Here is a 26,966-nt window from a genome sequence, read left to right as displayed (position 1 = left end):
GGGCAAGGGGACAGGGAGGAGTCTGGAGGAATAAAGGGGGAAGTGACTATTTTCAATGACTTCAGTGCAGCTGCAGAGTTTCAGGCAGAAAAAGTAGCTGGATTAAGGCCCAAGACACTGATCCTGCCAAGTGAGGCCCTGCAGCTGCTCTCTGTGTGTGGGAGGGGCAGGGCGTGGGCGTGGGGGCGGAGGGGCAGGCAGCGCAGATCCAGCCCTTCTGTGAGATGTGGCCGGGGCAGCCGGGCCTCTGGGCGCATGATGACAGGGCTCATGGGTGGGGCAGAAGATGGCCCTCTGCAGTGCTCCCACAGGTGGGGGGGCGTGGACTGAGTGCCACTGGGCCGCCAGTCAGCCCAGCCAGCCCCGGTGCCACTGGCTGCTGCCCACGTCTCCTCTGTCCCCAAGGTCTGCAGAGTGACGTGTCCGGCACCAGCGGGTCAGCTCTGAGACTTGTACATGGACTCTTTCTTCCTCTGGGGCGTCCAAGGCCCAGAATCATTGTCACTTTATAACTCGGCCGCCATTATCAGCACGTGCCTTTCATGCTTCCACTTGTTCCCACCCCAGCGCCATCTGCTGTTAGTGCAGCACACAGTAGGGCGAGGCGGGGTGGAGTCAGGGTAACCCGGGCTCGTGTGCGAGACGACTGGGGGTCTCCAGGGCCGCTCTGGCTCTGGCGTGCCGTGGCTTTCTGGAGTCTTCAGCGGCAGGAGTCTAGTGGACGGGCAGGGCAGCTGCACGCCTCTCACTGTCCTACAGCCCACGAAAGGTCAGGAGCCCTGCAGCCTCGACGGAAGCAGCTTGGCATAAGGCGTCATGTCAGGGGTCCTGGCAGGTGTGCCTGTTGGAGGACACATGGAGAGGTGGGACGAGAGGAGCTTTGGGGTCCATAGGAGCAGGATTGGCTGGTGGCAGCATCTGGACACTTGGTCCCCCAGCCCCCTGCAGCCCCGCTGCTGTCACTCTGGGCCCTTCCCCAGGGCCGGTGCTCAGCTGATTCTAAACCAAGGCCTGCTAGGACCAACCCAACAATGGCAATGGGATGAAATCCTCTAAAAAGTGTGACCAAAGCACAGTGGCCTCTAGGCAGATGGCACTGTTTCCTGTCCTTGCGAGAAGAGACCCGCAGGCACTCGGCCCTGCTCCTGCCAGGTGCGGCCTGCCCTCCTGCAGCTGCTTGAGCTGGAGCGCTCCCGCCCTGCCCCAGACCCGAGCGGCCAGATGTCCCAGCAGCTGAGCGCAGGGCCGTGGGTGTCTTCCTCTCCTCCTGCAGTTTGGTCCTTTAGTCTCAGTCCTATAAAGTTAATTCTGTGCTTCTAATGAAAGAGAGCCTCATGTACTCTTGCCACGGTTTTGCAAGAAAACCAAGTTCTTTAGAATTTGGGGCAAAAATAATCTCAAAACATGAAACTGAAATTCCCAAACTGTTAAGAGAAGACTAACGCTGGAATGACCGGCCCGCGACACGAGCCGGCCTGCGTTCCTGCTGGAGGACCCAGCCCTGGGCTAGGCTGTGCGGAGGCTCTGCCTGGTGGTGGGTGCGTGGCGAGACCACCAGCCCCCTTCCACCAGCCCACCTACACACGAGGGATGCAGCAGGGGGACGCACCCTCTGACTCCGATTCCTCGGGTGGGGTCTTCTGCAGTCCCTGTGCGGCCTCCCCCACGCCGCTGCCTAGCACGCAGGGACGGCTGGCCGCCCACATGGGAGGAGCACAGCGGGCAGAGTGCTAAGCAGGGCAGGCCCCTGCCTCACGTGGGCAGTGGCCATGGAGTTGACTGTGAAGAAGCCCCAGGAAGGCATTGAAATGTGCTAATTTCATAGGAAGTCATGTTCCACATAGGTGGGAATCTGTCCAGGCGAAGCATTCCTTTTGTGACTTAAGTGTCAAGAGATTCATAGCATTTGGTAACGTGTGGCCAGATGGGTCAGGGAGGAAGGTACCATGAGAGAGCCCTTCCCAGTTCAGGAGAGCAGGGCCGTCCCCAGAAAATGCTGTGCCCTGAACTGAGGACACCGCGTGGTGAACTCCGGGGCTGTCACCTGGCAGACAGGTCACCTCAGGCCTCCTTTTGGAAGTCGTGCACGTCCCGTCGTAATTCCATCAGCTCTGTATCCATCGCTCTCCATCCAGGCTGTCACCACCATGACAGTCCGAGGTCATCTGTGCCCCAGTGCCTGGGCGTCACAAGGTTGGCTTCTCAGGCTCCCCTCCCCCACAGACGTCCATCCTTCCCCGGCTGACTGGGGGCGTCCCCGCCCCTCAAGGCCCCTGAGCCTGCCAGCCTCTCCGGCCAGGTTGCACGTGGGCTCGCTGCCTGCCTGACGGGAGCCATGCCCTCTGAGTCCACTTCCTCATGGCCTGTGTCCCGAGTGTTGGCCTCGTGCGCCCCGGCAGGCTCAGGTGCCAGCGAGCAGTTAGGTCTTCAGACCTCTTCTGTTAGCATCGCATCTGTCTCCCGGCCACTGTCATTCATGCTCACGGAGTGCTGACGGGGTCTGTGTGTGTGTGTGTGTGTGCAGTTGACGGTCATTTCACAAAACAGTGGGTTTTCAGCATGACCTGCTTCTCAGAGATGGTGCCACAGCCATGGTCATCGGCTAGTCTAATGGCCGTCACTCGATGCTCAGATATTAGAGTTGACTATGGCTTTTTAAGTAGAGCTTTCTTTTCAAGAATAAATGGATCAGAAGTATGTCATGTACAAGCAGTATTTTACAGAATAAAATCACAGTGTAAGGCCCACAGCTGTATTCAGGAGAGCAACTCTCTATCTGCCATCTTTAATGCTCAAGAGGACTCCAGGCCCGGCTCTGCAGGGGCCTGAACGCTAGGACACTCTCATAACAGGGATGACCCTCCTTCATGAAGCGCGCCCCTGCCCCCCGGCTTTAACACTGCCGCTGCAGCCTCTCTGCCCCTCCCTGGGGTCCCTCCTGAAGGTGCGACGTATGAGAACTCCGTCCCAGCGCCTGAGCTGACGCGCTTGCCTCCCGCCTTTCTCTGTATTTCACAGCACACGCCCCCGGAAACGGGACGCAGGCCCTGCGGCTGAGGGCGTACCGGTAGGGCTGACGCCACGAGCGCCCAGGTGAAAGTCTGGCCTTGCTACGTGTCCCCTGGCCGTTCGTTGAGCACAGCCGCATGCGGTGCATGGAGCGTCGTGCCGGGCCCTGGGACAGGCCTGTGTGCTTGGGGCTTCGCTTTGCTGCGGTTTTTTTCTTTGTAGCATTTATCCATTGCTAACAAAGCGGGTGAGACTGAGGACTTAAAAGAAGCAAAAACCATCTTCCAAAATCTTTTTGGGAAAGTGTTTTTTCAAACTCAGGCTTGGAAGGCACTTCATTTGTTTTGCTTTGAGCCCTGGGCGTGTGCACGCGTCTGCATGGGAATCGCAGGAGCAGCTGAGTGACGTGAGGGACCCTTGCTTCCTGCCTTCCTTCCTTCCTGACTGTCTCTGTGCTCCTCAGTTCACTTCCTGGACCGCAAAGGAAGGGGCAGGAAGTTACCACGTGATGGAGTGGTTAGCAGTCACAGCCACCCTGTGACACCTATTTTTCATGCCTGTTACTTCTAGAAAAATGCATTTTGTGTTTGTGACGAGTGAAAAATGATCAGCTTTTTGTATTGTAAGAGATTTTTAAAATTGGGATAATTCTTCCTATGGTTTCATTACTAGTGGAGATGTCTCTGTGTCTCCATCTCTGTAACATACTGAGGTTTTGTGCAGGTCAGAGGCCTGAACAGCACACTTTCCCACGCGTCTCAGCCTGAACCTTACAGACGGCATCTGGGCTGGCGCAGCGGACAGAACAGACCGGCCGCGGCCACGGGAGACGGGCCGCGCAGGACAGCTTGGTCTCTGGGTAGGGACCTCATGCTGAGGCCGTTCCATCATTTGCTGGAATTCTTCCAGTGCTGGAGAACTCGCCACCCCCATGGCCTCCCAGTTCTTGGAAAGCTTTCATTTTACAGACAGTGTTTTTCATGGGAAGCCGCGGTCTGCCCCCCCTCACCTTTGCTCTGCTGTACCGTGGGCGCTACTCAGAAGGAACCTAGACCCCTTTCTCTGGGTCCCTTCAGCTCTTTGAAGACGGCCATCATGTCCTCATTTCCAGACACTGATGGCCGTAGGTCCCGCAGAAGCATGAATCATCTGGGTCTGGCTCTTAGCACATGTCACACACTGTGTCCCATCAGGGCTCCCCCGCAGGGGGCCCGGAGCTGGTCCCCTGGCTGCGACGGCTCCCCTTGTGTGTGCGTTTGCGTCTGCAGCGGAGTGAGGGGTTTGTCTGTGCACAGCACCGTCCTGGCTCTTCCGCAGGACGACCCGCGGGTCCGGTGCATCTCCATCAGTCCCCATCCTCTGTGTCGCTGCAGGCCACCTGAGCGTGCTCTCCAACAGCCGCTGGCGGGAGCGCTGGTGCCGGGTCAAGGACAACAAGCTCATTCTGCACAAAGACAGGACCGACCTGAAGACCCACATTGTCTCCATCCCTCTCCGTGGCTGCGAGGTGATCCCGGGGCTGGACTCCAAGCACCCACTGACCTTCCGGCTGCTTCGCAACGGGCAGGAGGTGGCAGTGTTGGAGGTAGGACGCACCTCCCCCTCCTCTGTCAGAGCCCTGGGCCTGGTGACAGTGCCTGAGGTGGGCTCCTGTCCTCTCCCCTGCATGTGGCCTTCCGGCCGCTCCCCTCCCTCATGGCTGCCGCTGCCCGAGGGCGCTGAAGACCCAGCAGCACACGCCCCTTTCTAACGAGTTTAGTGCAAATCAGGCTTCTCTGCCAGATTACCTCCTGCCCCGCCCCCTACACGTGATGTGTGGCAGTTCAGTGCTGTCCCGCAGTGTGGGGTGCTTGCCGAAAGCAGCCAGAGCAGCCCCAGCGCCCCTGTCCTCCGGGCCGATGGTGGTCCGCCTGGAAACGGTGGTGGCAGGGACTGCGCAGGCAGGACCGCTGCTCTGACAGCGGTGGCCCGTGAGCCACGGCCGGGAACCCGACGACTTGGCCTGCGGGAGCCCTGGCCGTCTGGGTTCCGTTGGTCTGCTGGCTGCCTTCTAGACCGTGTCTGTGAGGCAGAAAAAGGCAGTCAGAGGGAACTTCTCAGCACCCTGGTTTTTCTTTTCATCTCTTGTATTACTTCCCACCCCATATTGACATGCTGCGTACCGGGGAGTTTAAATGCCTTTTAGAAATGATGAGAATTCTCGCCGCCCGTACGCAACGTGTTAATTCCGACCTTCGCTTTTGTCTCTTTCTCCGCTCGGCATTATCCTCACAGAGACACAGGCACACACAGACACGCGTGTCCGTGTCTGCAGTGGCACCAGGTTGCAGACTTCCCGCAGCACCCGCAGGCATGCTGATGCTCCGTCGTCCGTGACCGAGGGTCTGTTAGGGTCGTGGAATGGCCGACGTGTTCTAATTAATCACATCTAGGACCTAATTCTAAGTGACTGTAGTGATGCTGGTCAGTGGAGGTAATTGCCTGGGACCAAGAGGACAGGGACCCAGACAGGCCCCCTCGAAGGTGTTGGCAGGAGACGGGGCTTATTTCAGACACCGTTTTCACAGAACCGTGTTTTCGGTGGGGGCAAAGGAGGCGAGCAGTACAGCCCTTCCTCCCCCAGCACTCAGGGCCGGCAGCTGAGACGGCAGGTCCCGCGGTCTGACTGCAGCGACGGGTCAGCGTGAGGGCCGCGCCTTGGGGCCGGTGGTCTGGGTCCCAGGCCTGGGTCTGTCGCAGACTTTGATCAGAACCAAACCTTTTCTCCCCTCTCAGCGGCTTTATTTGCCTATTAAACATGTGTGGGGCTTGGGTCAGTGCGCTGGGTAAGCACCGGCGCGGGCTGAGCCCTGCAGGGTGGACGGCGGTGGAAGAGAGCCGAGCTCGCCGTGGGGAGCTGTGCTCTTGACGTGAAACCATGGGGGGCCTGGGCAGAGCCTGAGCAGCTGATCTGAGAGCCGCGTGAGGACAGCACAGGGGGGCCAGAACGGCCCACGCCGATGCCCAAGAGCGAGGCGGGCCGATGCCCAGGGAAGAGGGGCAAGAGGGGACGGAGGGGACGGCATGCTGAGGAAGCACCCTGTGCCGCTCCTGCTCTGAGCGCCGCAGGTGCAGGCCCGCGTCCCAGAGACAGTCGCATTCCAGTGCCCTCAGTAGTCCAGGCCCAACCTCAGACAGACAGACGGACGGAAAAGCCACCACAGCGTCCAGCGTCAGCAGAGTTCTGAACCTCTTGTTCTTTATGTTTACTTTTTCTCTGACAGTCGGTTAAGTCACACATGTGCTAGCTCAGTGTCCCCTAAACTTTAACATTATTTACGTATTTGATTAAACTTACGTAGACATTTTGTATACCATTCTAAATGTAATATAATTGATTCTCTAAATCGCAAAACAAGGATGACTTAAAGGTTTAATATATATCAAGACTTGCAAATTAACAAGATCCAATTCAGGGTTGGGAGCGTTTAAAAGACGTTTTTATTTAAAGATTTTATTTATTTTTAGAGAGGGGAAGGGAAGGAGAAAGAGAGGGAGAGAAGCATCAGTGTGTGGTTGCCTCTCGTGTTCCCCCAACTGTGACCTGGCCCATAAACCAGGCGTGTGCCCTGACCCTTTGGTTCGTAGGCCAGCATTTAGTCCACTGAGCTACACCAGCCAGGGCTAAAGGTATTAAAAAATAGCACACACAAGTAGCCCAGTGGCTGTGAAACATTATCACACGTATGTGAGCACAACTGATATGAAAGTAAGTAAATATTTTATGCCTTCTAACCAAGGGAAATAAAATGCTATTTCAGACCCATTTAGGAGGCAGACACCTGGGCTACTGGCCAGGCGAGAGTGAGACCCTCTGAGTGCACACTTGGGGTCCTTTCTGCATCGGGCCAGCACAGGCGCATGGGCTTCTGTTTGGGGACAAATTCTGGTGCCAATTAAGGAGGCTTTCTGACCAACTTTGTTTACTGCAATGCAACCAATCCCGTTAATTCCCCTGTCCTCCACCCTTGGGTCTGGTCATATCGTGACCTCCTGCCGCAAGGCCTGCTGGGAATGCAGCAGGGACGCAGGACTCAGCCAGCCGCTCACCTTCCTTCTCACTTCTACTCCACGCCGGCTTCAGGTGCCACTGCCTGTCCTGGGGTCTCTGTGGCGACACATTGTGAACGTGTTAAGACTCTTGACCATTAATGAAGTAAAAAGCCCTTCCCCTCTTCACCGCAACAGGCATCTTCATCTGAAGACATGGGCAGATGGATCGGGATCTTGCTGGCGGAGACGGGGTCCTCGGCAGACCCCGCGGCTTTGCACTACGACTACATAGACGTGGAGACGTCTGCAAACGTCATTCAGACGGCCAAGCAAACCTTCTGGTGAGACCCCGCTGTGCTTCCCCTGGCTGTTCACTTCTCACTGAGGGTGTGTCCCCAGGAGAGAAACCACTGCAGCCTCTGCCGGGTGTGCGTACTATGTTAACCCAGACGCTGGGGAGAGACTGGTCAGGTTAACCCTGTTTTCTGTTGGAAAGGGGTTGGCAGACTTCTGTTGAAGGCAAGACAGTAAATAGTCCTGGCTTTGTGGGCCCAGTGTTCCCTGTTGTCACCGCTCAGCCTCTGCCCTTGCAGCCACAGACAAGACGAAACGCATGGGCGTGGCCGCCTAGTAAGACTATTTGCGGACACAGGCAGGGCCCGACGCGGCCTCTGGGCTGCTGTTTGCTGCCCTGTGGGAGGGGACAGGGCGAGGAATCAGAAATGACTCTGTGGTGCTGTAGTGAGGGCTGAGCTTTCAAAGTCATTGATTTAAATCGTGATTTTTTTTTTTTAAACGCTGTCCCATACACAAGCGTTCTTTGAACCATGAACTTTTTTAACGGATTGATGGCAGAGATAGTTCTAGCTGCCGTTCTCCAAGTACCGTGCCCAGGCTCCTGGTGGGCACAAGACCCTTGCAGGGAGTCCGAGGGATCAGCAGCATCACCCCCTTTGCTGCGGTGCCATCTGCATTGGGAGGTGGGGGTGCGGATGCAGTGAGGGGCCGTGCAGCGTAATGGAGGGCAGGGCCCTGGTGTGGGGGGGTGCTCGGCCTGGCTGCGCAGGAGAGCCACCACTGTCACGCGGTGTTTGTCACTGCCACACCCTTGCAGTCGGAGAAAACGCTGGGCTCACTGAGACGCCCTCAGTGAAGCACTGGAATGATTAGTTTCTTTGTCAAAGTCGTGTGAACACTTATTTAATGCTCGGCCGGAATTTTCTGGGGCTAAGACACCCTCGGCCCGTGTTAGCAGCGGGGCCGCCTGCCGTGTTTCCCCCGCGGGGTGAGTGGCCTGGACAGAACGGGTCGGTCTGGAACCACTTGTCCGATGCTTCGGACGCTGCTGCTCTGTGCGAGGGCCGGGGGGCCCAGGCAGGGCCTGAGGGTCGGTTTATGTTCCTTGTTTTCCCGTGAGAACGTCCTGTCTTGTCAGCAAAGGGCAGGGCAGTGATGTTTCTCCCAGTCACTCACTCAGAAAAGCACCGTTGAAGTGCCTTTGGAAGAAGTGTGTGTCCGTAAATCGGTTTGGCCAAATCTGCACATCTCATGTGATGTCAAAGAAAAGCCTCAGTGGCTGTTGCCCGGTTGCTCGGAAGTCAGTCCGTTTCCAGATGCCTCTCCCTGCTCCACATGTGACTTCAGCTACAGTCAGGGCACTGATAACCACACCTCAGAGGGGCCCCAAATAACAGTTTCGCCCCTGGACCACACCTGGGCTCCACTTTCTAAATGACAGGGATATTCATCTAAACCAAGTAGGGGACACCTCATTTTTGAGAAAGACATGTAGGCTGCAGTATCGAAAAATTATTTATTAAAAATATGCATGCAGGAGCCTTTTCTACCTTGTTAACATCTATAAATGCCAGCAGTAAACCTTATTTTTATTTTCTAGGTTTATAGCTAAACATTGAGACAAGAGATTTAACAAGGAAACATTGTTCAAAACATAAAATGTGATAGCTTGCCAGTGTAATACAAATTCTAAGGTGAAATTAACTTCTTTTATGCAAATATCTGCCAGTTAGTGCATTTTTTCAGGGTTATCAGGGATGTGTCTGTGCCTGGGCTCTCTGAGGAGGAGGGGCAGTGATATATTTTGGAAAGAGACAGTAAAAGAAAAAATAGTCATTTAAATTCCACTAGGGAAAAAGTGGTGTATTTAGGAATCTTACTTAATATTGCTCAACTGTTGCAACATTTTCCTGAGGGCTGTTTTGAAGTGAGATCTATAGATTATATGACACAAAAGCAGTGTCCTGAAGTTTCCTCCTGAAACTCTTCTGAGCCCTGCTCAGCTGCAGACTCATGAGAGAGCTGGGAGGAGGAGGAGGAGCAGAGGGTCAGCGTGGACGGCGGGGGTGAGGCTGCTGTCTGGAGTCACCCGCTTATCTGAACTGCTGGGTGCCTGTGTGGGAACCTGCTTCCTTACACCATGGACGGGCCTGGGGACATGTGCTGCAGGCTGCTGCCCCCGGGGCTCCCAGAGCAGACAGGTCCTTGGGGACAGCAGGTAGAAGGGGCTGGGGGAGGGGGAGGGGGAGTCTCACGGGGACAGAGCGTCAGTGTGGAAGACAGAAGGCCCTGGAGGTGACGGTGGTGACGGCTGCACAGCAGTGCGAGTGTGCCTCATGCCACCGGACTGGGCCCCTCGCCCTGGTTATGAGAGCAGACTGTGGGTTGTATTTTGCCGCAGTCTGTGTGGCCCCAGCAGTGACTTATGTGTTGGGGTTTAGCAAGAGGCACGTGGTCTCTCATCTCGTTTCTACTTTTACAATGGAAGGAGCCCCGGGAAGAAGACAGACACCCGAGACATAGTCTGGCTCTGTCTCTGTGCTGGGGCCAGGCCCTCTGTCAGGTGAGGGGTGGATGGTGGCGGAGGGCTCTTCCAGCAGGGACAGCCTGTCTTTCGTCCTCGGGTCGGAAGTGCCCTGCCGGGCTCTCTTCCCTGTGGGTTAGCTTCTGCCCGCCCCCGGGTGGTCCTCACTCTCCCTGGTATCCGTGCACCAAGGTGAGTGCTTGGCCTAGTGCTACGGCCCGGAAATGCACACAAGGCCGTGCTGTGGGGGACGCCACCCACCGGGAGGGGCGACCCCAGCGGACCCGTGTGACGATGGAGGGAGTCCCTGTGTGGGGGCCGGGCCCCGGGCGGGACTGGTCAGCGCCCGGGTTTTCCCTCGTCCTGTTACTGCCTCTCATGACAAAGCGTATGCGTGGCACCTGACCCCCAACACCCGCAAGCAGGCGCTGACACTAGAAAGCCTTGAACGTGGGCTTACGAACCAGGCAGAGGTCTCCTGTGGTTGCCGGGCTCTCGGAGGTTTACGGTTTTCTCTTTCCTCCTTGTGATTTTTATTTTCCTACACATACTTCTATGCATCCCAAACGTAGGATAATCGCATACATTTTCCATCAGAAAAAAGCAGGAGTTATTTCCTACACTGGACAGGAGTGCGCTCGGCCCCGCGGGGCGCGCACCACCGCCTTCCGTCAGCAGAGGGCAGCAGCTGCGCACAGACCTAAGGCCGCTCCACCGTCCCGCCCCGCCCCACTTCCCTCACTTTCTCCTTTTTATTCGTCTGCGTACCGTGGAAATGTGAGAGAGAAAATGTGCAAACAGTCATTTTCTGAAACTCCAGACTGTTTCCATTAACCCAGTCGGGAGAAAATGCTCTTGAGGTTGTTTCTCCCCTGGGCGTCGCCTGTTCTCCCAAGGGTGACCTCATGGCAGACCCCCGCCTGCACCTCTCCCAGGGCTTACCTCCTTCTTGGGGGGCAGCAGACAGCGATCGCGTGTTCGGCGGTGACCAGGGGCAGGAGGAGGGGAGCCTGGAGGACAGGACGCAGTGGCGGCGGGCGTGGTTTATCTGGGTGCTCAGGGGGCTCTTCATGAAGTGGGGGCCCTGGGGGAGGGTTGCCAGGTGCAGGGGACGAGGCCCGGAGGCAGGAGGACTTTGCTGAGACAGCCGTCAGGGAGCCTGGCTGGGGACAGTTGGGGACATGAAGCAGCACCCAGAGCCCCACAGGCCACCGCAGCAGCCTGTCCTCTGAGCAGGGATGACGTGGCCGGCCAGGGTTCTCAGACGGTCCAGGTGCGGGGCACAGGGAGGGTGAGCTGTCCTCAGGTGGTGACGCTGCGCGGACACGGGGCCCGAGAAACGCTGATGAGGAAACTCCAAAGGGCTTAGGGCTGGACAGGAAGTGTCGGTCTTGCCGGCCGCACGGCCTCCGGCCCTGATGACAGAGCCCGAGGGAGGCCTGCCAGACTGGGACGCAGCCCCAGGCAGCACCCACACGAAGGGTCACGGCCGTGTCCCAATACAAGGCTATTTACAAAGGTAGGCGGTGGGCAGGAGGGCCTGCTGCGGATGGCTGGCCCCGAGCGCTGGGTGTGGCCCAGGCCTTGTGCCGTGTACCCAGCGGGCACTGCGGCCGGCCTTCGTCACATCCCGCAGGGCGGCGCTGTCCTGTTCTGTCGGTGGGGAGGGTGGCCTCTGGGCGCTGAGGCGTCCTCTCCGCCCCCGTGGCCTCTGACCTGGACCTGCGCGTCTGCTCAGAATTTTGGCCCGACGGGAGGGTTAACTCGCGCCCTGTCTTGCAGCTTCATGAACAGGCGTGTCATCTCCACTGACCCGTACCTCGGGGGCACCGCCAACGGCTACGCGCACCCCAGTGGGACGGCGCTGCACTATGACGACGTCCCCTGCATCAACGGCTTGGTGAGTGCACGGGCTCCGGCGCCCACGAGACGTTCTGGCTCATCTAGGACACTGGCTGGAGGGTGCCGCTTCATTTATTCTTAAAGGTTTTATTTATTTACTTTTAGAGAGAGGAGAAGGGAAGAAGAGAGGGAGAGAAACATCAATATGTGGCTGCCTCTCACTTGCTCCCCCAAATGGGGACCTGGCCTGCAGCCCAGGCCTGTGCCCTGACTGGGAATCGAACCTGCGACCTTTTGGTTCACAGGCCGGTGCTCAATCCACTGCGCCACGCCAGCCAGGGCCACAAGAGCACTTTAGAGTGCATAGCTTGGATCTATCAAAACATAATGCAGTGTGAGTTATCAGTGAATTGTTATTTCCCCGTGGGTAAAAATGATGAGCAATCACCATCAGAGGCCCATGTAGGAAAGAAGAAAGGAGGGAAGGAAGGAGATGTTCCGTGGAGTGTTGACTGTGTCTCAGGCTCACGACCTCCCCCCTCCCAGGGGCTTGGAGAACTGGGCGCGGTCCCGGCCACGTCTGTGCCCGTGCCCGTGAGTGACTCGTGGCGACAGCACTGCGTTTGGTACTGAAACTAACCTTCAGCGCCTGGGTGGCGTTAGGGGTCATCAGTTAGCATTGTTTTTACATGTTGCCACATCACGCTCCTTTCTCAGGGCTCGCGTACTTGCCGGCTCTCAGCTAGTTCCCTGTTCTCTGTTGTCATAAAGTGACACCTGCCAGGCAGGAGCTGGGGACCGCTGCCTTCCCGAGGGCAGTGCAAGGTCAGCGGTCTAAGCAGACGGAGGATCGGGGTGAGGGCGTGGGCCTTCCTCTGTCAGACCCCCTTTCCCCATCAGGCCTGCCTGGGGGCGCGATGCGGGGGGGCAGCCTGCCCACGGCTTCTTGCTGGACTCTTCACACAGCCTCCCCCACCCCCCGACTCTCACCTCGCCCTCCTCTCCCCCCCTCCCTCCTTCTCTCAGGATCTAGGCTCTATGCGAGGGACTGGAAACAAAATGCCCAGGACGCTGCCTTTGTCCTTAGGGCCGCCCAGTGGTGGGGGGGGAGAGGCGGGGGGAGGAGGAACCGAGTAGGGACCTGTCAAGTGCAGATGAGTGAGTGCCAGGCTCCACGGTGGACGTGGGCCCGAGGGCTGAGCGAGCCTTTGCGGTACCCCGGCCTGCTCGGACCGTCCACCCGACGCTGTCCTGCCTGAGTCAGGGGTCGCAGACGCGTCCCACAGTCAGAGAGCACCAGGTCCCTCCGGCCTCCTCCTTGCCCACCCACCTCCCATTGCCACCGCTACCTTCACTGGGGTGCCTCCAGGTTTGAGGGGCTCCCGGGGCCCACTCCCCACACCCCTGTGCAGAGCCCACCACGTGGGGAAGGCCCACGGCGACCCTTGCCCGCGTCCCTGTGCCGTCTCCGGCGGCCCAGCTCTCCTGGCCCCTTGTGCCTGCAGCCTCCAGCTTCTCGTGACAGCGCTCCTGCAGAGAATGAATGAAGGGTCTGCTGCTCTGAGCCCTTGGCCCCAGGGGAGCCTTTCTGGAAAGGCAGCACCCAAACTTGCCTCTGAATCTCCCCAGCAGAGGCCCTTTCGCAGCCCTTTTCTTCGGGGATTTCCCCAGAACCCACCACCACCTGGAAGTCAGAGAGGGAGCTGCAGGCCCCCAACACCCCCAGTCCCCGCCCCGTCCTGGTTCAGGCCGAGCCGCGGGGAGCTTTCTAGAGGCCGTTCACAGCCTCGTCTGCTCTGGAAACGGACGCCTGCTGCGCTCAAAGGGCCCTGCGTTTAGGAATCGTTCCGGGCATGTGTGGTTCAGCGGGCGATGGGAGCTTCTGGACATAATGTCCTGTGTGCAGCATCGCGGCTCCTTGCTTCCTAAGGGCTTCCTGGAGCTGCAGGCCTTTCTTTTCTTATCTTTCTTTTTCTTTCTTTCTTTCTTTTTTAAGCTTTTACTTATTTACTTTTGGGGGGGGGAGAAACATCAATGTGTGGCTGCCTCTTGCGTGCCCCCAACCGGGACCTGGCCCACAACCCAGGCCTGTGCCCTGACTGGGGATCAAACCGGCGACGTCCAACCCACTGGGCTGCACCGGCCAGGGCCTTTCTTTCCACTGTTTCTCTGCACGTCGGGCTCTGTTACCAGGCCTTTGCTCTTTTGAAGGGCTGCTTTTCTGTTTTAAAAAGTTCACACTTTTGACCCCAAACCTCACTTTTAGCAATGTTTCATTCAGTGTTGCCCCTGAGGCTTAATGCAAGATGGAGGTGAAGCTCAGAAAGGACCTTCTGACGTGCACACGTGCGCGTGGACATGCGTTTAATCTAGAAACGTTTACGCAGTTTCTAAGTCTGCCTTGTGACTCAGTCATTTTTATTTTAGGAAAATGATAGCCTGGTCTAGACCAGTTTAATGACATATCCGTGCTTGGTGGCCGTTTTGGAACTTCATTATTTTTATCTTGTAGATGGGTCCCCACATCCCCAAAATAGACATGCTGAAGTGATCGCAAAGGGGTGATATTAAACCTTTTCTGTTTTTATAGAAAGGCTGTAATTACAGTCTGGCAGAGAGAAACTCTGTAAGAAGGGCATAAAAATAGGGTAGAATGAGCATAACATAGGGATTTCTATTTCTCCGTTTTTGTAAATGCAAAGCAATTTATAGAGACCTTTAAAACTTGAAAGGCTCTGGCTGACATTTTAGTTTTGGGTTTAACGTGTCCTTGAGTGTCCGCATTTGGAGACGGCCTGTAGGTATTTTGGTCCTTTATGAGGAGGTTTTCCTCTACAATAATGCCATTGAGTCACTTACACTTGGAAACGTCCTATTTTCTGAGGTGACCTGATTTCTTTTCTCTTCACAGACGGTTTTGGTTATGGCCCTTTAATTAGCCATAAGCAGGTGTGGGGCACAGGGCCAGCTGCTGCCCCCGGGAAGCCCTCACTGATGCACTCAGGCTTGAGGATCTGAAACTGAGCCCCTCTGTCTGTCCCAGGCGGGGGAGGGGGGCAGTGGCGGTGCACAGAGGCGGTGTCCCGGCGTGAGGAGTGCTGCCTCTCCCAGACTGTGAGCTCTCTGCCTCAGTTCCCCTGCTCCACAGGCCTCCCGTGAGACTCAGAGTGGTCAGAATCTGTAAGGCGCTCAAAAAAAATGTCTGGAAGATGATGATTACCCTTAAATAAAACAAAGCGCCTCACCGGGGTCTCCGCATGGTCCCCATCCAGCATGCTTTCCCAGGTGGACTCCCAAAATCCGTTTGTTTCAAGAAAGAAATATGAGATCAGTTCTGTTTTTCAAAGCAGGAAAAAACAACAACTTGATAAGCCCATGACTCTGGGGAGGATTTAAGGAAAAAGGGACCCTTCCCTTAAGTCCCTGGAAGTTGAGGAGCTCCTCTGACTTAGTTCCCTGGTGGCCTGTGTGTGTGTGTCACTGCTGACCACGGCGCGCGGGGGGGCGTGGGGCGCTCGGGCCGTCCCCGCGCGCTGACGCCCGCGCCGCTGCCTGGGGCCGGGCACTAACCACGAGGCTGTGTGTGTTGCAGTGGGACCGCGCCGACGGCTGTCCTGCTCCCGGCGGAGGCCTGGGCGAAGAGGTGCTGTACGATAACTTGCCGTCTCCGAAAATCTTTGCGCGCTACCCGCCTGCCGACAGAAAGGCCGCTAGGCTGCCTCCTGACAAACTGTCCTGTAACCATTACAAACACCCCACGTCCTGCGGGCTGCCTTCCGCTCAGTCTGTCACTAACACCTCTTCTGTGGGGAGGGCGTCTCTCGGGCTCAGCTCCCAGGTACAGCATCGCGTTCTCGCGTGTTCTAGAATCCTCTGTGCGTCACGGTCCTCCTGCAGAGTGCTGCACTGATGTCAGCTGGTGGTGAGCGAGGCTCCCCAGGGGCAAGCGTGTGTAATTTGCAAACGCGATCCACGTTGGACTGCCCAGGAGGCGAGTCCATACCCCTCCCTGGTTCATCGCGTGGGCACCGCGCTTGCCCGTATCTGGTTCACTCTCCGCGCCTAGGCAGCTCCCCAGGGAATGTTTTGAATTGTGGCAACTGCAGGCAACAATTTAAAAAGGCACGGATGATAAAACTTTGCAGAAGATTCCTGAGCTGCAAGTCCTTTTAGTCTGTTTCCATTACAATGCCAGTGAGAAAAGGTGGGCCCCACAGGGTCACTGCTTGCTGATCTTGAAACATGAGACAGGATTATTCAGAGCATTAGTATTTACTGAATGGTAACTTGATATTGGACTGTGTTCATCTCCCACCTCCTACCTGTAGCAAAGGGTAACAAGTCAGTATAAATACTAATTTTGTGCTTCCAAGCATTTGCACCCTAAGCAGTTTTTCTGCTTTGAGTAAAGAGCTGCGCGCCTTACATCGGATGCTCTGTAAAGCAGGTGGGCACGCTTGGGAGCATGTATTTTCTCCTCCCTCTGCCTCTGGGCAGCCTGTACGGAACGGCGAATGCCAGGGAAGGCGCTGGAGTTTCAGGGAGTTTCGGGGCACAGGGGGCGCTGGCGCTCTTCCCAGCCGCGCGCTTTCATCAGAGCCGTGGGGCACTGTGTGTTTGTTTCTGATTTTTAACAACAGTTGCTCGGGGTTTATTCAGTCAGCCTGGGGGGTCAGGCGCAGGAGCCGCCGGCCTCTAGCTCGTTTGCATACTGATGTCAAAAGCCTGGTGGCTCACTGAGCGGAGGCCCCGGTGTCACGGACTGGCTACGTGATGCAGCCGGAGTGTGAGCTCGTCTGCCTGCCTCCCCAGACCCGGCCCCGCAGGGCAGGTGCACGTCAGGGCAGGGCGTGGGGCTGGTCACAGGATCGTCCGTCACTTCAGCAGATGCAGCATCTGCTGGCCTGCAGCCATCCAAGGAGTAGGGGTGCTGTTGAATTTTTAAAAACCCATGGTGGGTTCACATTTAGTCCAGACCAGGTCAGTATCACGCGTGTCCTGCTGCCTTCCTGAGACCCTGCCAGTGACCCAGGCGTAGTCGCTCATCCTACGGGGGGTCGGCACCGAGGCTCTGCACAGCCATGCTGCTGCCCGAAGAGCGCCCTGCGGAGGGGACTGCGCCCCTGCGGACACACTCCGGCCGCCCGGCCCGTCACTCTTGGTGCCCACCGCCCGCCCAGCATCCCCATCAGCACTCAGGGTCCCCCAGCAAGGTGCGCAGCTGCCACCACTTCCCTGCTGGGGACGTCCTAGGGCTCCTCAGCACGTGCGCCTCTCGGCCAGTCCCAGGCCCCAGCAGTCCTGCGTGGGGAGGCCAAGGGGTTTCCTTCTACCCCCGTGTTTTTCTGTCTGTGCCGGCAGCCACGTAAAGTCAGAGACGGGAGCACTGTGCTGCAAAACAACAACACACGTGTTTGGGATCATCTGTGTTTAATCTTCCCCTGTGTTTCTCTCAGCAGTGGAAGGGCAAGAAGCCCCCAGCGGCATCCAGTGGGGCTGCAGGAAGAGGCAAGGCTCCATGCAGTCAGCCGAGGAAGGCGGACCCGGCTGCGGGTGTCAAGCGCACGCCCTCCAGTGAGTGCCTCGCCCGCGTCAGTCTGGCTGTGGGGCTGGGTGGGCATCTGCCTCCTCCTGCTGGGGGACAGCTCCAGGCGTGGGGCCCATGGGGAGGGACCTGTAGGCTCACCGTTCTTTCTCATGTGCCAGCTGGGGGCACGGCACGGCCTCTGTGACTGCCGCTGCGGACACAGGAGAGACCAGCCGGCGGCCTGACTCCAGGACTGGTCATGCCCACTGAAGGCGAGGCAGCTGGAGGGCCGGGTGCAGTTGCAGGGACCGGCTTTGGGTCAGGGGACCTTGGTCTGTGTCCTGATCTGTTGGTGACTTAGTGACGTTGGTCACGTCACATGAACTCTCTAAACTTGGCTTCAGTATGTGGGATGCAGACGATGGGCTACTGCAGTTTCCATGATGACACAGTCCAGGTAATCACGGGCCTCCCCGCGATAGAGAGGCATGGGGTCATGCGGGGTTCCCGCCGCGCACAGCAGACCCTGTGTGTTTCTGCCCCTGCTCTCAGGGCCGCGCCCCCCCAGCCCCTCCCCCCGCGGGTGGGTACTGCCATCTGCCAGGGCCACATACGGAAGCATCCTGAGCGGGTCAGTGGCTCCTGGGCCCCCAGCTGGTGCATCGCAGAACCACAGTGAGGACCAGGTTTTCGTCCAGACAGCAAAGCCAGCAGGGGACGACCAAGCAGAGACGGGCCAGACTCGGGGGGGACACTCAGCTCGCTGGGTGCCTCTGTCACCACGGAGGCATGTGCTTCTTGGCCCTGGCGGTGCCGGGCGCCTCCGCACTGAGAATAGCAGCTGCCGAGGCGTTTGACCCAACCGGCCCGCACAGCAGATGGGCAGGGTCCAGGCTGTGGCACGGCCCCTCCTGAGTCGCGGGCCCTGGGCTGTCAGAAGGCTTCCAGTGGGGAGGGGAGCCAGTCTCCTGCCCTGTGAGGGTCGCTGTGGTTTTTCACTCTGGCTCCGCCGCATGGAGCGGGGAGACTGGTCTGCATGCGAGTGAAGAAAGGGTGTCCTCTGCCCCTGCGGCGGAGCCTGGTCTGCATGCGAGTGAAGAAAGGGTGTCCTCTGCCCCTGCCGGCAGGCACTGGGCCCGGGTGCGCTGTGAGGGAATTTCAGAGTCGGGGCATGCGGGTGGCAGTGCACGTGGACTGGCCTGGACCTGGGCCCAGGACACCCCTGTGGGCTTCACCTGAGCTGCCCCCTGCGCTCCCTGGTGAGTCGGTGTGCTCACAGTCACTCACAATGCCAGTGCTGCTCCCTGGGGGAGGGGCGGCGTGCTCTGCTGCGCGAGACCCAAGTCACAGGCGACTCTCTCCATCACAGGGCTGATTTTATTTCCTAGTGATTTATCCCTCTATTCCGTGAGGCCTTCTGGAGGGAATTTTTATTAACTGCGGTGACATCTAATGGTGACAGATGAGAAAAATAATTGCACCCTGTGTTTTTGCTGAGTGCAGCCAGCTGCACTGTAGATCGGATGGGGTTTGTGGCCTGGGGACCAGAAGATGGGGAGATTTATGGGTTTGTGGGGAAGTGTCTGAGTTTGGAAATCAGTGGCTCGAGTTTGGCCTTTGCTGTTTGCAGACCAGGCCCCGGCCCTGGGCCACGGCTAGTGACGTGTCCATCTCAGATGGTCAGCTGCATGGCTCGGTCCTCGCAGGCTGCAGCCCATCCTGTGTCATTGTGTACGCTGCTGTGTTTCTCAGCATGGGGCCACTGAGCGGGGCGAGTGACAGCGTGCTTACCTCCTTCAGGATGGTGGCCCGCCACAGCCGTCACAGCGCAGAGCCGGTGAATCTGGCACTCAGGTGCAACGCGAGACAGGGTTCACCTTTGTCTTTGAGTGGCCAGGGCTCCGGGATGCTGTTGTCGCTGACAGGGGTCAGAGCCACCAGGGACTGTCCACCACATCCCAGGTGTCACAAGGTTTTGTGAGATGGGCTTTAGGAACATGTATGCAATTTTTACAAAGCCCACAAGGTAGGCATTAGCCCATCTGCTTCACAGTGGGTGGGGCTGAGGCCCAGGGAGAGGCAGCCAGGCCCCTCCCAGGTCCACTGTCTTTATCACGAGCCATTGCAACCCCCCCCCCACACACACACCACCACCATGAAGCCCTTCCAGGTTAGCAGGGGTTGGAATGCAAGTGCACACTCCAGGTGCAGTGGGATGTGAGTAATGGGCTGCGTCAAGTCTGCCCGCTGTCCTCAGCACTGTCATTGGGTCTGAGCGGGTAAATGGGGGCAGTGGGCGCTTTGGACATGGTGGCCCTGGCCAGCCTCGGTGACCTCGCCGTTCCTTCTTCTCTGCGGTGTATGTTTCCAAAGAGACCTTTCCTGTGTCCCTGCTGTCAAAGGCCAACAGCATCAGCGGGAAAGAGCCTGGGGCGAGGGTGCAGATGGCTGCTAACTCGGGGTGACTCTGGCAAGTCCCCGAGTTTCCCTGAGACTGGTTTCCTGTTCATTCATGCACTCCCTCCCTCCCTCAATGAGCGTTCCTGTGGTGCTCATTTGTGTTTGTCTTGAGAGCTTTGTATGTATCAGCTCAGTTCTCAGGCCAGCCCCATGACTTACCCCGTTTCCCAGGTGAGACACTGAGGCGGGGAGGTTAGACACCTTGTCCAGGGCCCCGCAGCCGCGGGCGACAGCTGGGGCTCGGACCGAGCATCGGGCTGCAGAGCCCAGCCTGTGCTGCGTCTCCATTTTCTCCTCGTTCATTCATTCATCACCAGCCGGCATTACCATGTGCTCAGTCCACGTCAGGGGCATCTCGGTGCAGGGGACACAGCTGCCACCGGGGCAGCCACACTGCAGGACAGTGGGGCCACAGAGGCGCCCAGGTCCCTGCCTGGGAGCGGAAGCGGTTGGGGATTTCTCAGCAGCCTAGTTTCATGGTTAAAAGTTGTTTCAGAGAATACTGGGTAATGCTAGCCAGGTCAGGCCGGTGCCGCCCTTCGCCTTGTGAAGGAGCAAACGCTGGCCCGAGGCCATGTGGCCGAGCGGCCAGCCAAGCAGCTTCAGGAACTGCCCTCTGCCTGCGTGGCTAGCCCTGAGTTCCCTTTCCGCAGACGCTGAGCAGTACAAGTACGGCAAGAACCGGGTGGAGGCGGACGCCAGGCGGCTGCAGACCAAGGAGGAGGAGCTGCTGAAGCGGAAGGAAGCCCTGCGGGCCCGGCTGGCCCAGCTGCGGAAGGAGAGGAAGGACCTGCGGGCCGCCGTGGACACCAGCGCTGGTAGGAGAGGCGCCTGGCTGTCGGTCGGGGCCCCTGTCTGCCCGCAGGGCCTCGCTCACCGGGCTGTGGTCTTAGTAGGGCTGCGGCGTCCACCCCGAGCTCCACTTCTTGGATTCGGGACGCATCTTCGCTCCTTAGCTCAGGGCTGGTGCGCAGGTGCGTGGAGCTGTCCGGCCTCCGGTGCTGACGGCAGGCTCCAGAGCTGGGGTCCCCAACGGCCCTCCTCCCGTCTGTGGACACCACTTACATGAGGCCTGAGCTCCGCCTCCTGCCTCCCATTTCCACCTCCCTGGTCCGCGGAAAAATCGTCTTCCATGAAAGGGTCCCAGGTGCCAGAAAGGTTGGGGTGCTGGTCTGGAGCCTGGAGCCCGAGGGTGGGTGTCTGGGCCCCGGGGGCGATGAGGCACTTGGGTTTCTCAGCAGGACAGTCCCCAGGGGGGGTGGCATCAGACGCTCAGGTCAGGGTCTGTGTGTGGGTACAGGAGCCCTCCGCTCCCTGAGAAGGCACAGCAAGGCAGTGTCCAGTCCTTGGAAGGGATGGTGGGTCGGGGGAAAGGCCAGGTTAGTGGCAACAAGCCGTGAAGGTGGCCAGGGGACCCGGGCGGGGCCAGAGATGGGTCTCGGCCGGGTGCGCTTGTCCTCGCAGGCAAGAACTGCGGAACCATGTGCCTCAGGCCCAGGCTGGGTGTGACCCTGGGCCAGCAGTGACGCTAGGGGTTTGTGCCACTGGCCCAGGGCAGGGTGGGAGCCAGGAAGGCCCCAAGGGGAGGCGCTGTGTGCACAGACCAGGGCTGCGTGTGCATGTCAGCCAGTCCCTGGGAACTGGTTTTCTCATCAGTCCTGTGGGGTGTGCAGCCCCTGCCTCCCTGGGTCACGCTCACACCTTCCCACTGACATGAAGCGAAGGTGCCTGCAGCAGCGTGTGCCCTGCTCCGTCGGGTAAGCCACACCCAACTGCAGGGCCCGGTGCCCACAAACTGAACGTGAGGACACTCGAGACTCTGCAAGTGGGCGGCCCCTTGGGAAGCCACGCAGTTTATGGTCCACGTTTTTATGCGCACGTGGAGGCCCACCTGCAAGACTCGGGGTCTCCTGCTTCCTGGTCCCTGTCCTTCCTGCTGTGGCACAGGCACTGTGAGGAAAGGACTCTGTTCCTTTAAGGGGCAGCTGGGTGTGAGTTTCACAGAAGGGACTCCGGCCCGGGAGCTCGAGCCCCACGGCCGCCCAGAGCCCCGCAGGTGCGCCGAGGGTCTGCCCTGAGCCGGGGGCTGCAGCCACGGGCTTTCTCTGGGCCTCCAGGCAGGAAGACCCAGGCCGTCCTCGAGGAGCGGCTGAAAGCCCTGGAGGAGGAGTGCAGGCGGAAGGAGTCGGAGCGCGTCAGCCTGGAGCTGGAGCTGACCGAGGTCAAGGAGAGCCTCAAGAAGGCCTTGGCCGGCGGGATCACGCTGGGGCTGGCCATCGAGCCCCGGTCGGGGACCTCGAGTCCACAGGTAACGTCTGCCGCGGGCGACACCCCTAAGCAGCCGCATGGTCGCAGCACCCAGAGAACGCCCCAGTTCCCCTCTGAAGCGGCCGCTTCTCATACCCAGCCTCACCCAGCACACACATGCACGGCATGCGTGGGCGTCGGACCCTGCACTCGCTGCGGGTCCCGCTCACCCACATCGGGGGGGGGGGGGGGCTCCAGTCACTGTCTCGGAACTTCTTCAAAGGGGGTGGCACCTGCTCCGTGTTCCCCTCCTCTGCCAGGCCTGATCACGAGAGGGACAGGTCTGTGTGTCTCCTGAGCCACGTCCTCATTCGATGCCAGTTGTCCAGACAGAAACTGGACGCAGTGTAGCGGATTCTTCTTGTTGTTGTTTGGTGACAAAGGAAAAGAGTCTTTATTCAAAAATTCAGCTTCCCACCTGCACAAGTCACTTCAGCCTGTCAGTTCAGGCCAGACTCGTCAACTCTATAGTCACAGCTTTAATCACTTAACCCTATCAGTTAAGGCTAAACATTTTCACGCCTAAGTTCTATCAGCCTCCCTATTTTTAACTATCTGCATAGGGTTTGTTCACAAATTAAAACAACGTAAGATTCAAAAGCTACACAATTCCGGGAGAACAGCGGGCTTCTGCCTCAGAGCGCGTCCCTCGAGAACACCCAAAGCAGAATAACCTGGCCCCCCTCCGCCAGGCCAGCCCGACCCTGGGCAGCGTGCGGGCCCATGGGAAGGACATGCGGGTTCGCCCAGTCCTGCCACCTGGCTCCCCACGGCCCCGCAGCCCCGCCGCACCCCTCCCCCACAGAGACAGTCTCCAGACCTCCCCTTCTCGGGCTCCCCTCCTGCCCGGGGGCCACCCCCCCCCCCGCCAGAGTCACCTCCCCTCTCATCAGGGCTAGTTCTAGCAGCACAGCTGGCACCCCCGCCCTCCGGGCACCGCGTCTCTCAGCCGCAGCCGTGGGGTCACCAGGCCAGCATCTGAGGCTCCTCACCTTCTCGGAGCTGCGGTTTTCTCCTGTAAAACGGGGGCAGTACTACCACCTGCTGCTAGGATCGTTTACTTACAAGCTCTTGGCTCAGTAACAGACAGGTGCTGCGCTCCCCCGGGGCCTCGGGCGGCTCCGGGCGGAACAGATGGGAACTCCTGCTTTCACGGGGCTCACACTAGTGAGGGAGGAGGCCGGTGACGCGTTTACGCCGGACGTCGGTTTGTGCTGCGGCGAGCTGGTGGCAGGTGCGGGGGGAGTTAGCCAGAGCCTGGGAGTGGGTGGGCTTCCCGGTGTCTGATGTGGGCGGGGCCCGGGGCACAAGGAGGCCAGGTCCAAATGCAGATGGTGCTAAGGCTGTGCGTGCAGCCGGTGCGGGCAGGACCTTCCTCGGGGCGCGCGGACCCGAGTCCTCGAGGCCCTGGTCAGAGGTGGGCTGGAGGCAGGGCGGCACGTGGCCCTCGGAGCTCCCTGCAGCGGGCGGCGCAGACCCCGTCCTGCTCTGGCCTCTCAGGCGCTGCCCCGCCCTCTCCCCGTACCTTCAGCTCTCGGCTCAGTCCTCCCAAGCATCACAGGTCCGCCAGTTTTGTTCCGTGTAAAAGATGGCTCTGCCGTGGCCACCTTCTCCTCAGGCCCAGCCCTGTGTCTGCTACTGTCCCTTCCAGGCCGCACTCCTGGGAACAGCTGCCTGTGCTCAGGTGTCCCATTCAGCCTGCTCCCTTCTGCACCTCTGCAGCCAGCCTCTCCCTGAGCTGTGTGCATTGCGCCCTCCCTCCCGCTCCGATTCCAGAGGCTTCTGCGCAGCCAGCTGCTGTCCGTGCCTGCCCTGACCACACGTTCTTCCCTCTCCTTTCTTCCGGCCCGAGCAGCCAGGCTGCTCCTTCTGGAGGCTCAGCACCGCGGTGTCGGGGCTCCGCACTCCCAGACCCGTGCTCACTGCGCCCTCTCCTGGGAGGGCTTCTCCTCGGCCACAGCTGCCCACGTGGCAGCGCGCGGCATCATTCCCACCTGGACCACGGCCCCGGACTAGCCGCTTGTTAGACGGACACGTCCCGGGGCGGGGGTGGCACGTGCTGGACCAGCCTCGCCTCTCCCAGAGACAGACACGCCCACGCCTCCTTTACCTGCGACCCCTACCTGCCCACCCGCCTGGAGGTGCTTCTGCGTTTACCGGGACACAGTGCTGGGGGGAGGGGGCGCTGCTGGGGACCTGTGGGCAGCAGCCCCCACGGGATTCTCAGCCACCTACTTGGCCCTGGAAACACTGTTCCCTGAATGACGTGCAGTCTGGCCCCGCCAGTGCCCAGGCCACGCCCCCACAGTGCTCGCAGGGAGTGTCCTCAGAGGCCTGGGTCAGAGGGCAGCGCGGCGCCTCCCACGGAGGGGCCACAGGGCAGCCCTGGCGCCAGCACTTACGCTTTGTGCCGCTCTCAGTCTTGGGGAAGCGTCCTCCTCTGGCCACGTAAACTGCGGCAGACGTCTAGCGCCCTCAGGGTGACCCTGGGCCTGGCTCGTGCCAGGGGGCCCGCCCACGTGTGCGAGTCCACGCACTTATGCTGCTGTGGCGGAGGCTACCAGCCGCTGCCGCTGCCGGGTGGCAAGGCGGCTGCAGATGTAAGAGCTCCTGGGCAGTAGCACCAAGCCCAGGGGTCCCTCGCCGGGGCCCACCCGTGTGGGCTGGCAGGCTGGAGCGTCCCTCTGAGCCTCAGCCTTTCCATCTGAAATGGATGTTTAAAAGGTGCTCTTAGAACCAGGCATGAACCGTACCTACACCCACTGTCATCATTCTGATTGTCACTGCTTTTGCCTATTTCCAAACCCCATTTTTTTCTTACAAATAAACCATCCCCTCTGGGAAGCGGTGGTGGCCTGGGGCGCCTCACACGGGTCCCCCTCTGTTGACAGTCCCCGCTATGCAGGCACCGGCCGCTGGGGAGCTCACCCCTGTCCAGCTGCGAGACCAGCGATGCTGAGGGCCCGGTGCCCGTGAACAGCGCGGCCATCCTGAAGAAGAGCCAGCCAGCTGGCAGTGCCCCCTGCCGGGGGCACGTGCTCCAGAAGGCCAAGGTCAGTCCCCTCTGTGTGCTCTAAGGGTGCAGCCTGATGGGTGCAGACCCTCTGGCCTCAGGACCTTGTGGAAGGGAGGGCAGACCCCCCCCCCCCAGGAGCCCTCCTTTCCTGGGCATAGAGTGCCAGGCCTCGCCCCAAGGCCTCGCCACACAGTGTCGGGGAAGCCCTGACTGCTTCTCCGTCAGAAGGGGCAGGTGACCCAGGTCCCCACACACAGTCCTACCCAGCCCCCCCCACCTGCAGCCTGGTCAACCCGGTGTTCGAGGTGCAGTGGGAACGCCGGTGGTCCCTCCTGTCGGATCTTTGGACAGGATCAGCCGCTGAGAGTGTGATGTTAAACTTCAAAATCTCAGATGACATTAAAAACTAGTTTACCGGAGCAAACGGTTCTTGGCGGCAGTACCTGAAAGTGCGCCCCACGAACAGACGTCCTGGGCGCAATGGCATCAAGTCACCCAGATGACTTGAGTTTGCACTGACGAGCGTGGAGGTAGCGCCTTCTTCACGTCACGGGGCCTCTCACTGCCGCCATCGCCTGTTCTCTGGCAGCGCTGACCTGCCCTGAGCTGGTCAGGGGCGCGTGCGCTCCTGCGCGGCGGGGGCAGGTGTCACCACTGCGCATGTGCCCGGGAGGCCTGCTTCCCACATGTGGGTCCCCCGCGGCAGCGCACCTGCCTGGGGCCAGCCTGCATGATGGGGGCTCCACGCGGCTCTCTCCTCTGATCTCAGTGTAATGTCTTCAGGAACCGCCGCCCCCTGTCTCCCACCGCAGCCACGCGCCCACTTTAGGTCACAGGCCCTGGGCCCCGACCCTTTTCCTCTCCCCTGTCAGCTGTGCTCTGTTCCCTCGACAGGAGTGGGAGTTGAAGAATGGGACGTAAAGGAGCGTGGATGTCGCCAGAGCCGGACACGCTGCGCGGCTCCCGCAGCAGGACGCCAGCCGTGCCCCAGACCCTCACGAGTATCTTTCTACTGTATAACGGTGCCCTTTAAAGAAATTTACCTGCAGCCCTTGGTTTCCCACCTGATTTGTTAAAGACAGAAGGGAGGAGAGGTGATGTGAGACGCTCCTCTGACAAGTGGGGCGGTGACACTTTTGCCCACTTGAGTGCCAGGCTGCCAGCCGCAGGCCAGAGAGGAGAGGCTGGGCCCTGTCGGTCGGGGCCAGGGCTCGCACGGCCTCTGCGGCGGTATGGCCGTCTGCCGGGGGGCCCGGAGCTCTGTAGCCTCGATGTGACCGCGTATCTCTGCATCCCCTTCCCGCCAGTCCCCCATCCTTAGAGGGAAAGGCCTGAGAAATTGGGCTGTAATGCATTTTCTCCCCTTTTGCTTTTTCTGGGCAGTGCTGTGTTGCCAGGACACGCAAAGCTGCCCTTCTCTCTAAAGGGGCCACGTGTTCTCCACTGCGTTGTGCTCAGCTCTCGGGGTCTTTCAGCGTCCGTGCCCTGTTTTAGTCATTATTTGCGCTGCTCCAGAAGGTGGTACAGGGGCTCTGCTGCGTCACCCGTGCGTGTCCCCAGCACCCCGTTGCCGCACTCTGAGAGCTGACGGCCCTGCGGGGCTGTGGCTAGCCTGGCCTTCACAGCATGTTTGCTGGCGTATCTGTCCTATGAAAGGAGGCAGGTCTGGACGTCACAGTGACAGAGCCACCTCATCGCAGAGCCCGGCAGGACCTTCCAGAGCTTCTAGCCCCGCCCCCCCGCCTGCCGCCTCCAGTTTGCAGATTGAAGCCGTGCACACATCCCTGGACTTGGCACCTGCGCCTCGGGGGGCCTCTTCACCACCTGCCTTGTCTGCCTTCTGTGGTGCTTCTCGGGACGACCAAGCCCTAAAGCACGGGGGGGCAGAGAGAGCTGGCGTCTGCGCCGTGGGCCTCGGAACCAGACTCCTTCGTGTCCAGAGACCCTCAGGA

At 59.4% G+C, this 26,966-nt stretch overlaps 1 protein-coding gene across 4 annotated transcripts in view; it reads left to right on the top strand.

The window, feature by feature from the left end:
* Positions 1-26,061, top strand: part of AFAP1 (actin filament associated protein 1) — a 96,447-nt gene extending 70,386 nt beyond the window's left edge. For 3 of the 4 annotated variants that reach the window (XM_090267118.1, XM_090267116.1, XM_090267117.1), the window contains 5 exons: positions 4,383-4,594; positions 7,237-7,382; positions 11,645-11,762; positions 17,161-17,278; positions 20,345-20,793. In XM_090267118.1, the coding sequence (XP_090123244.1) occupies positions 4,383-4,594; positions 7,237-7,382; positions 11,645-11,762; positions 17,161-17,278; positions 20,345-20,760 (1,010 nt within the window). In that variant the 3' untranslated portion in view covers positions 20,761-20,793. Of the gene's footprint in view, positions 1-4,382; positions 4,595-7,236; positions 7,383-11,644; positions 11,763-15,296; positions 15,543-17,160; positions 17,279-20,344; positions 20,794-21,808; positions 22,000-24,889; positions 25,052-25,908 lie in introns of those variants that run through there. The other variant, XM_090267119.1, reaches the window with a different exon arrangement.
* Positions 26,062-26,966: the final 905 nt, after the last annotated feature.

Source organism: Furipterus horrens, unplaced genomic scaffold (assembly GCF_987537825.1).
Source record: "Furipterus horrens unplaced genomic scaffold, mFurHor1.1.pri manual_scaffold_2, whole genome shotgun sequence".
Taxonomy (NCBI): Eukaryota; Metazoa; Chordata; class Mammalia; order Chiroptera; family Furipteridae; genus Furipterus; species Furipterus horrens.
The sequence above is the reverse complement of the archived record's forward strand: the minus strand, read 5'-3'. Positions and strand labels throughout refer to the sequence as shown.